The following is an 11,519-nucleotide window of genomic DNA, read 5'->3' on the forward strand; positions in this document are numbered from 1 at the left end:
TACTAAGAGGCATTTTGTTAAGTACTTACCCAACAATTGCCTTCTTAAGGAAGTACCCAATACACTGCATTTACTTCTCTTTCTGTTCTCTTTCTCTCTTTTTTAAATTGAAGTATAGTTGATTTACAATGTTGTGTTAGTTTCAGGTGTATAGCAAAGTAATTCAGTTATACATACATATATATGTGTGTATGTGTATACATATTCTTTTTCAGATTCTTTGCCCATATAAGTTATTACAAAATATTGAATATAGTCCCCTGAGCTATATAGTAGGTCCTTGTTGGTTATCTATTTTATATATAGTTGTATGTATATGTTAATCCCAGACTCCTAATTTATCCCTCCCCCCTTTCCCCTTTGATAACCATAAGTTTATTTTCTATGTCTGTGGGTCTATTTCTGTTTTGTATATAAGTTTATTGGTATCTTTTTTTAGGTTCCACATATCAGTGATATCATGCTATTTGTCTTTATCTGGCTTAATTCACTTTCTTTTTTTTTTTAATATTTATGTATTTATTTGCTTGCACTGGGTCTTAGTTATGGCTCCTTAGTTGCAGCTCGCTGGCTTCTTAGTTGTGGCATGTGAACTCTAAGTTGTGGCATGCATGTGGGATCTAGTTCCCTGACCAGGGATCGAACCCGGGCCCCCTGCATTGGGAGTGCAGAGTCCTATCCACTGTGCCACCAGGGAAGTCCCTGGCTTAATTCATTTTCAACTGATATTTCAAATACTCCAAAATAGTAAAACTTCTTGCAGCATTTCTATAGATCCAGTGACTGAACTCACCTTTGTCCTGCCAGGGCCAAATTATCCACTGTACAGAAGCACAGTGTAAAGACGGACACTATTGTTCTAAACTAGGCCTGACATCTCCCTCTTCCTGCCTGTGTTGAGAAAGGAAAGACTCCTTCTCCATCTTTTTCCCTCTGTTAGAAAATGCATCTCCTTCCTTGATGTAGAAGGACTTGCCAGAATTTCACGGCCAAGGAGAAAGCCAATATTCTGCTACAAGGTTAAGAGTAGAAATGACCTGATATTAATAAAACATTTACCACTTGGACTTGGGAACAGTGAATTAGTTACCTGCAGCTAGTGGAATCCTGGATTCCCAAGAGAAAGGTGCTGTTTCACCCCACCCTGCTTGGAAAGGAAGAGCGCTCCAAAATGGTGGGGTTCTTTTTCCCCTTGGGTTTATTTTCAAAAACGATGCCGTAGGGCCTCCCTGGTGGCGCAAGTGGTTGAGAGTCCGCCTGCCGATGCAGGGGATACGGGTTCGTGCCCCGGTCTGGGAGGATCCCATGTGCCGCGGAGCGGCTGGGCCCGTGAGCCATGGCCGCTGAGCCTGCGCGTCCGGAGCCTGTGCTCCGCAACGGGGGAGGCCACAACAGTGAGAGGCCCGCATACCGCAAAAAAAAAAAAAAAAAAAAAAAACGATGCCGTATAGACAGCAACCCATTTTAATAATCCTGGATAGTGTTTGTTTTAATAAATAAGAAGTCCCCCCCCACCGCCCAATACTGAATAGTAGTAACTATAATAAATAAGTTACACAAACAGACACCAAATAATAGAATAAACCAAGGTAAAACTAAAGAGAGTCAGCTGGAGAGTTTAATGGAGTTCAACTAAATATGGGCCTCTTTTTTCTTATGCCTTTACGATGACCAGATTGGAGCTCCCTGTTGAGGGGGGAGCTCTGGCCTGGAGTATTGTTTCCTGGAGCCACAGATGTCTCTGTTATCCTAACCCACTTGTATTAAAGGCACGAGAAGAAAACGCTGATGGGCTGAAAGTGGAGGAGCCTGTGTTAGCTATTGCACGCAGGACCGAGGCAGATTTGGTGGGATGAACAGAATTCCTGTGGGCGGAGTGTTTTTTGAAACTTCTCTCCAAGAATGCATGCAACTTAAGTATTTCTTTACCAAAAGGGGAGGAGGAATAGAATTGTTTGCAACGTTGAAAAAAAAATGTTTTTCCCCTCTGATTTCTTATCCTTCCTCTCACAGAGGACCAGGAGAAGAAACCAGTGGCAAGGTAGGTACTTCCTAATTTTTATCTTGAAACAGCCAAGCAATCTTTCCATGTAAATCAAACGTTAGCCCTTTCCAAGTTATTGCTTCGCTGAGAAGCACAGAGCCAAGTTCGGACTTCCAGTCCTAGAAACAGCAAGAACCTAGCCATACCCCCCCCCCCCACCACATCCCCGTCAGGAGCTAGTTTTCTTGTTATTTGTAAATGTGAATGATTTTTTTTTTGTTTTTGATACTGATGTTGTTTCTGCTTGGAGGGTCCTGAAGGGACGGGGCAGAGGCGTGTGAAATCCATAGGATGGGGAGAAGGAACCGATTTGTAATTCATCATCACCAGGGGCTCCCCTTACTCTGGAACTTTATTTCCCTTTCAATTTCATGTGTCTGGAGCTAGATTGCTATAAATAAGTTTCTATTCATGTGACAAAACTGGCCGAGTCTTGAAACGGGAGGCTTCAAGTAACTTCTTTTTTCTTCTTTCTGTGGAGAATCGGGGCTTCCTCCTTTTGCGTCGGGCCCCCTCGCCCCCCAAGCCCATTCCTCTGACTGCAGTGCTCGCGGTCAGGCTGCCTTCTGTGCAGAAGCTACCACTGTAGGGCAGAACACAGAATGTGCATCTATGCCTGTGGGGGATGACATGGGTTTTGTGACTCACCGTAACTCAATACGGGTAAACACGACAAACCACAGCTCCGCCACTTTCTAGCATTGTGACCTTGGGCAGGCTGACTAACTCCATGGATTCTTGCTTCCCTTGTCTGTGAGAGGGAGATGTCTCTGTGCTGCAAGATTGCTGGGAGAGCATGAGGCACTGTTCATAAGATGCTTAGCATAGTGACTGGCTCGCGGTGAGCGTTCAGTAAAGCTCACCATCAGGACCATCATCATCATCATCACCACCACCACCATCATCATCATCATCAACAGGCTTGAACTGTTGTTTCCAATCCCATTTCTTGGTTTACTCCTTTTTCTAAAGTCAGCCTTTGCTAAATAATGTGATTCTGATTTTGGTTGTGGAAGAAAAAAGACTTGAAGTTCATCCTTGTTTTTCTGAAGGCCTGAAGGTCTGCAGGCCTGAAGTTCATCCTGGTTTTTCTCCCCTGGAAGTAGAGGTCTGTTTCCTAAGACTGCCCGTTCCCCCGGGCAGCCAACTGAGGGAGCTCTGCAAACTGCTTTTTCTTCATAATTACAGCTTTCTGAACCCACAGCGATGCTCAAAGTTTCTTTTGTTCCCTTTATTACCAGCCCCATTCTTTTACTCATCATCCGGGCTCCTGGTACCTTAAGAAGCCATGCCCCACAGGGACACTTCCCAGCCTCATGGTTCTGGCCTAAAAAGCACTGTAGCATCGACATATATACACTACCGAATGTAAAATAGTTAGCTAGTGGGAAGCAGTAGCGTAGCACAGGGAGATCAGCTCGGTGCTTTGTGACCACCTAGAGGGGTGGGATAGGGAGGGTGGGAGGGAGGCTCAAAAGGGAGGGGATATGGGGACATAGGTATGCATTATGGCTGATCCACTTTGGTGTATGAGAGAAACTAACACAGTATTGTGAAGCAATTATACTCCAATAAAGATTAAGAAAAAAAATCACATTGTAACTATGACCCAACTCTACCTCTTCATCAGCAGTGGCCTCTGTCAAGGTTATTGTTACTTGAACTCTGTGAGTGTTTTGGGAAGTGGGACTTGCCTTCAGTTGCTTCTTTTTTTGTTGTTGTTTTTATGATCCAACATGTCTAACTCAGAGTTTGGGGTTTTAATGATCACTGGGGACATTATCGAAGTTCATTAGTTTTAAGAGGTTAAGAAATCAAAGGTGTAAAAAGTTTGACATGATATTCCCTTCTACTGAGTTTATTTTTCTGTTCTGTGAAGAGCAGAGAAACACACATGTCACATGTCCCTCCCCATGACTCCTACGGGAGGGAAAGTTGAATTATCTCCGTTCCCTCAACCCCGTGAGTGGACAGTCCCCAAACCCTCACCACCTGGTATAGTCACCCATCACGTCCTTGAACAAGTTTATATCATCATATTAGTTGTTTGATCTGCACTTGAAAGAATCAGAATGAATAAGTGACATAAAATAAAACCCATTTGAACACATTTGATAGTCTAGAAAATCATCCTGAAACTCCAAGTGTAATCTTTCTCTCTAGCTTTCAGTGGACATTAATGGCTAAATTTCGCCACAAGTTACATAAACACATTTGACGGAGAGAAGGGGAAGAAAAGCTATGCAGCACGAACACCCTTGAAGACATGTAGCCAAATTCTGAGATGTCCTATAATTATGTACTAGTTACCAGATTCTGAAACAGCATGTAATATGCCAAATAAGTATCTCCTCTTGTTTTTCTCAAACAGATCCCACCCAACCACTGAAAGGAGTAGCATCAAAATAATTCAGGGTGGGTTTAACCTTCCTCTCCTGCCACTAGCATACAGACCTATAAAGTCACTGCTAATTTGGTACATACCAACCCATAGCATATTTTAAGCTATAGCAGGAATAGTGTATACAGGAGGTTTCTAAGGGCCTCAATTTGAGCCAGTTCATTAAAGGCAAGTCCAACACAGGAAGGCATATGTGGCAAATGTCTATGATTTGGGAGTCATATCTGGTTAGTAGGTCTTACACTATTTGTACACCCTGAAACAGGGAATCCCTTGCACATTGCTGGGCTGCTCGTGAAAGCTGGGATGTCCACGAGTAACCGGGCAAGCTCATCAATGGCCCAAGGTTTCAATATTCATTCAGTGCAAACTCTACCTTAGTAAATAATCTAAATACGCAAAGGTCGTATATGGACCAAGTTACTGAGGGGTCATTAAAGCCATGCAATTGATTCTTAAACCCCAACTTTAAATCTTTTCTGGAACAAGGCAAGGGACAGAGTCAATAATATAACTCATTGCTGTTCCTGTCAAAGGAATAGTTTCTGTGGGTTTCTATATACTTAATTCGACAATCCTCAGAACATATTAAAGACAACCATATTTATTTATTTTTTTTTTTTTTGCTGTACGCGGGCCTCTCACTGCTGTGGCCTCTCCCGTTGCGGAGCACAGGCTCCGGACACACAGGCTCCGCGGCCATGGCTCGCGGGCCCAGCCGCTCCGCGGCATGTGGGATCCTCCGGGATCGGGGCACGAACCCGTGTCCCCTGCATCGGCAGGCGGACTCTCAACCACTGCGCCACCAGGGAGGCCCAACCATATTTATTTTTGCAGACCTTGTGGTGAGTGGTTTTGAAAATGCTCAGTGGAGATGGATTTAACTTTGAGGATTAGTTACAAGTCAGCTGGATCTATGTCTGATAAACAGTTGGCAGTCAAGTTCGGTAACGCTGGCTTTCATCAAGGACAAGGCATTAGGTTCGACCGAGGAGAGTGAGACTCCGTCCCTGCCCTTAGGAAGCTGCGGTCCAGTTTGATAGGAAGACACACAAAAGACAATTTCAACACAATTTCATCAGCGATGAAAAAGAGGTATGAAGAGGGTGCTTTGGTACTGGACTGATGGAAACATTCTAAAATCAGGTGATAGCAATGATGGCAAATTTGGTCAATTTAAACTTAAAACAGGTGAATTTTATGCTATGTAAAGAGGGTGCTATGGGAATACAGAGGTTCCCTTTAGTTCTAAGTTAAAACTATGGTCTTAGGACTTCCCTGGTAGCGCAGTGGTTAAGACTCCATGCTCCCAATGCAGGGGGGCCTGGGTTCTATCCCTGGTCAGGGGAACTAGATTCCGCATGCCACAACTAAGGAGCTGGTGAGCCACAACTAAAGGAGGCTGTGAGCTGCAACCAAAGGAGCCTGGCTGCTGCAACTAAGACCCGGTGCAACCAAATAAATAAATATTAAAACAAACAAACAAACAACTATAGTCTTCACCACCCTTATCGAGATTGTAAGGAAGACGGAAGAGGAGTTTAGAGAAGTGGTCGAGGATTGGACTGGTCTTTCTGTGGTTCTTGGGTCTGGGACACACCTCTACGTGAGAGGAAACAACCGAATTACATAGTTTGCATTTTACGTAAATTTCAGTCTGAAAGGTGGCAAGGCTGGAGGCCGGGAGGCCAGTTATGAGGACACTGTAATCGTCTTGGAGCTAAACTATGGACAATGCAACCAGAGCGATGGCCATAGGATGAGAAGGGAGGCACAAGCTCATGGGGTTTTAGGTAAACTCAGCAGGACTTGGTAGCTGGGGGATATGGGTGGTGAGGGCGAGGAAGGAGTCAGGGAAGGCTTGGGTCACTGTCTTCCGAGAGGGGCTACAGAAGAGGATGGCAGAGGATGGACATGTGGAGTCCAACTGTGGACACGCTGAATTCAATGTGCCTGTGTGACACCCAGATGGAACCATCCAGCAAGCAGGTGTGCATGGGATTGTGACACTTTGAGAAGACACAGGATTACAAGTCATCAGCGTATGAGTGGTGGTTAGAAACATAGGAGGGGAGGAGATGGGCCACAGTCATTGTGAATTAGGAGAAAATTGGGCTGATGGAATTAACCTGTGAGGGGCAGGGAGAGGAATGTGAGTAAAACAGGAGGAAAACCAGGAGAGTGCGATGTCGGAAAGCCGGAGAAGTAATGTTGCGAGAGGAAAAGAGAAATAGCGCCAAATGCAGGTAAAGCTTCAGAAAACGAAGACTACAAAGGTGTCTGCTGAATTTCGCTACTGACCTTAGCGAGCACCGTTTCAGGGGAGGTGAGGAGACCGCCACGCTGTAGCAGGTGAGGGCATGAAAGGGATGGCGGGGTGGAGTGGAGACAGGAGTGTAGCTGACTGTTTAGGGACATCTGGAGACTGGAAAGTGCCAGGGCTGTGGCTAGAAAAGGACGCATTGTCCACAGACAGCTTTGTTCTCAGTATGAGAGTTGAGCATGTTTGTGGACTGAGCCAGTAAGAAGAAGAGAAATTCCAAGGATGCAGAAGAGAGGCCCATGGATGGAGAGGGGTGGAGACAGAGGGGCATGGACCAAGATCTCAGGTCCGGCACCAGGAGGGAGAGTGTCCTTCACCCATCGAGACTTTTGAGGGCTGGACGGGCGTGCAGCCTGGGATAGAAGGGGAAGAGCTGAGTGGCTCCCCACCTGCCGGCCTCAGATTCTTTGTTTGGTTTCACGTGTATGTAAAACAGGAAGAGACGGTCCTTGTTGAAAGTATGGGGATGGGAGGTTTGAAAAAAAAGTAAAGTTTAAACTGTGATAACGGAGGGAGCTAGTGGACAAGAAAACATGCTGAAGTGAGTCATCCTCTGTTCCTCTCTTTCCCTCACTCCGCCTCCCCGTCTATCAGCAAGGTGTCTGCGCTGCTTCTATTTCCTGGTTCGGGCTACTTCTCGCCACCCCTGCTCCCACCATGCTGGTCTCTCCTAAATTTCTATCGGGTTCCTTACAAGTTTTTCTGCTGCTTCTCTTGCCCCTTTCAGTTGTTTTCCCACACAGCAGCCAGAGTGATCTTTAAAAAAGGTAAAGCAGATCATACCACTGCCCTGCTTAAAATCATTCAGTAATTCTCACTGGGATAAGAATAAACTCCAAATACCAAGCTTTGTCCTGAGACACTCGACACGATCTGGTCCTAGCTACCTCATCCGCATTCTCCCTTAGCGTTCCAGCCACTCTGGCCTTCGTTTGTTTCCTCCAGTGCTCCAAGTTAGTTCCTGCCTCAGGGCCTCTGCGCTTGCTTTCTTTCTGCTCAGGATGCTCTGGCTGGCTCTTTCCCATCATTTACCTCCACGACCAAATGTTACTTCGTCAAAGAGGCTTCCCTGCCTGTGTAAAGGAGCATCACCCCACCCCTACTACCTCTGTTTTTATAGGCCTCATTATATTTATCATATACATTATATTGTCTTACATATTACTTTACTTGTGTGTGGTTTGTTTCTCGATCCTAGAATAAGAACTCCGGGAGAGCAGGGACTTTGCTCAGGACATAGTAGGCACTTAATAAATATTATTATTTATAAGGACGGTGTTGAAACTGTCCTTATTAACAAGGACAGTGTTGAAAGCCCAAATGAAGTTAGAAAATAAAGCTGCAGTGGCTCCAAGCCACGCAGTTGTGCGGTTTTCTTCAGCAGAGCCCATCAAATAATAAGATTGATTTTCTTATGTGCCTGTTCTAGAGACAGTTTCACACAAGTATTTCCAAACCTGGGCTGTGTGGCAGAGGCATCTTTGTGGAGAGGAGACGGCCCCCCAGTGTGACCAGTTTGGATGTTTATGTTCTTATTTATTTTGTAGAGACTCCCTCAACTTTACAGCCTTGGAGGTGGACTGGCAAATGTAGGAGGAAGTTGCTGGCTCCATTTCCAGGCCCAGAGCTAAGCTGTGCTACACAGGTGAAATCAGGTTACTGAGATCGCTCTGGTTTCCTTGGTGCCCCGGGAGGTTCAGTTATATTTGAGATTGCTAAGGAGGAGGAAAACCTGATGACGACAGGCCTGTATTTTCCTTAGGGAAGGAGCGCTTTTCGATCCTCAGATGAGGCTGAGGACCTGCCTCCTTGATTGGCGAGGGCTGACCTCCGGCCAGCGGGCTGAGTGACACTTTCTAACTGCTCCCAGAATCCCACAACCCAGCCTGGCAAGTTTGTCCTATGCCAGCTCTGGGTAATTACATCATGACTCCTCAGGCTCCCTGTCTGTTTTGTTTTTGCCTGTAAACACTGTAGCTAGGGTGACGAAGAGTTAGCTTATTGTAGAATGTGCTAACCACCTTTCTTCTGGCCGGAGGACAACAGGAAGGGCGTGTTATTTTATAAATGGTAGGGCGACCCGGTTAACTCCTTAATGTCTTTTTTCTTGGTTGCTGGATTTCCAATTTAAGCCCTGATGTCATTGGTTGATAAGGTTTGTGTGCCAAACTCTGTGCTAAATACTTGAAAAATGTTATTTCCATGATGATATTATAAGGTGGAGACTATTATCCCCATTGTACAGATGAGGAAACTGAGACTCAGAGAGGTAAAGTAGCTTTTCAAGGTCACACAGCTAGTAAGTGTGGGTTTTGGATTTTATAAACCTATTACTGCTTATCATATACTGATACTGTAGCCTGAATTCTCTCCTAATACCATAAGTGAAAGTAGAAGATATTCTCACTTTCTGCCATTACCTGATATTCTGAGTCCGCCTTATATTGCATGTCCCGCAGATATTGAACATCACTGACGAACTTCTGCCTGTCCCTTGCTTTATGAAACATGATTCTTAATCTGCGACCTGCATATAAAAGATAAATAAACGTGCTGTTATATCAGCCTTTGTTGCTTTGCCATATTTGGATTTCTCTTAGTATAATTGCTTTTATTCTCTTATTAATCTAATATCCATTGTTGGAAAGGCACAGATGCTCCTTTCAGACTGAAAGGACTCTTTGTATGGGTGTCTATGCCTTTACAGCCCTCTTGTTCCAGACATAAATAATGCAGCCACTTTCATGGGCTGGCTTCAGTGAGCCTGTTCTGGTAACTCATAGGGAGTTAGATTGGCAGACACCTGATTCAGAAAGCAGTTCTACCGCACGACAAAAAAGAAAACCCAAGAACCTAGCTAACGTAGCAATGACCAAAGCTCTGAGCCCCTGGTAACTTAAATTCATTGACTCAACAAATGATCACACCCCTATTCCAACTCAGACACTCCGCTGGGCACTGGGGTACGGCGGTCGGCAAGATGCCATGGCCCCGGCCTTCGTGTTGCTACCATCTAGCCTGGAAGACCGGCGATGAATGTTGCTGTTCCCCAGCCCCTTCAAACTCCACATGACTTTCTCACAAACTTGCTCCTCCTCCCGAGTTTTCTGAAGGAAATATTGGTATCGACCAGCCTGCTGCCCAGCCAGTAACCTGGGCAGTTTTCTTCACACTTCCTTTTCCTGCCCCATCCGTATAAAAACCAAGTCCTGATGATTTTCTCCCCCGAGTATCCCTGGAATCCATCATGATTAGAGCATGGGCAATGATGTGAGACTCTCTGGATTCAAATCCCAAGTCTTTGAACATTGACAAGTGGACCCTGATGGTGCTAAGTGCGATGGAGCAGAAATATGGGGTTCTCTGTCACTGGGGGAGTGGGAGGCAAGGTTTTCCTTAGGAAATGACACTGGGTTTGCTAAGGAGTGAGCTGGGCCAGAAGTGGAGCAGAGAGGATCTGGGACAGAAAGGACAGCAGGTACAGAGGCTTCAGGGCTTCAGGGCCTGGTGCAGCTGGAGCAGAGAGAGGAGAGAACTGCCTATGTGTTACTGCCTATGTGTTCTTCCAGAAGTTTTATGGTTTTATCTCTTATGTTTAAGTCTTTAATCCATTTTGAGTTGATTTTTGTGTACAGTATAAGATAGGGGTCCAGTTTCATTCTTTTGCATGTGGCTGTCCAGTTTTCCCAACACCATTTATTGAAGAGGCTGTCTTCCCCATTGTATATTCTTGATTCCTTTGTCATAAATTAATTGATCATATATGCATAGGTTTGTTTCGGATTCTCTATTCTGTTGCAGTCATCTGTGTGTCCGTTTTTCTTCCAATATCATACTATTTTGATGACTGTAGATTTGTAATGTAAGTTTGAAATCAGGAAGCATGATCTCTCCAGCTTGGTTCTTCTTTCCTACACATACTTTTTAATGACAACCATGTGACAGGTGCTGCTCTAGGTTCTGGGTAAATAGCAGGATAAGACAGACAACATCCCTGACCTCAAGTGTCTACATTCTATAGCTTTCTTTCCCTTTTGCGGTTTGTTTTTGTTTTTGTTTTCCGTTTGTGCAGATATCGGCAGAATCAGGTTGCACCTGACTCATGGTGACCCAATGTCTGGTCTGGTCACTATGAACTCTTAAAAGGTTTATCATGAGCCCCAAACAATATCATCTAAGAACTTGTTCTGGTCCCTTGGGGAATATTTTCTCTCAATTATAGAAGGTTGGTCTTTGTGAGTCAGAATCTAAAACTATAATCTGATAGGTAGTTCCACAGATGACACACAAAATCTAAATTTTGTCTCTGAGCATTTTAATAGTCATTTATGGAACTCTACTTTAAAAGACCACTTTTAACTTTTCATGTGAATTTGTACCTGCATAGAATAAAGTTATGTTCCCACGCTTTTCAGAAAGCGATGGTGTTAAAACCGGCAGAAAGATGGACCCCTGCTGCTACTGTTGGAAATAAAAACCTGTCTGAATATTAATCAGGCAGAGAACATAAGGATTCATAATAAAAATATGTTAATGGCCACTAAGGGAGCACATCCCAGAGTCCACTTGGATGATACATTTTGGTTAAAAAATTAACATAGAAAAGCCAGCTAATCTATCCTGGCTTTAATGTAGTGTAATTTTAAGGAGGCTTCTAAATCAAGAGGCATGAAATCACTTTGTCTAAATAGGTAGGAAATAACACTATTTGAATTACTCCTTGCTAGGTTACCTCTGACTTCATAGTCACC

General features: G+C 44.5%; 1 protein-coding gene across 1 annotated transcript in view; it reads right to left on the reverse strand.

The window, feature by feature from the left end:
- MARCHF10 (membrane associated ring-CH-type finger 10) overlaps positions 1 to 9,278 on the reverse strand; it is a 93,091-nt gene extending 83,813 nt beyond the window's left edge. Inside the window, exon 1 of the mRNA XM_060082149.1 lies at positions 9,189 to 9,278. Within this exon, the coding sequence (XP_059938132.1) occupies positions 9,189 to 9,278 (90 nt within the window). The remainder of the gene's footprint in view (positions 1 to 9,188) is intronic.
- Positions 9,279 to 11,519: the final 2,241 nt, after the last annotated feature.

This window comes from Mesoplodon densirostris, chromosome 18, assembly GCF_025265405.1.
Source record: "Mesoplodon densirostris isolate mMesDen1 chromosome 18, mMesDen1 primary haplotype, whole genome shotgun sequence".
Classification (NCBI taxonomy): domain Eukaryota; kingdom Metazoa; phylum Chordata; class Mammalia; order Artiodactyla; family Ziphiidae; genus Mesoplodon; species Mesoplodon densirostris.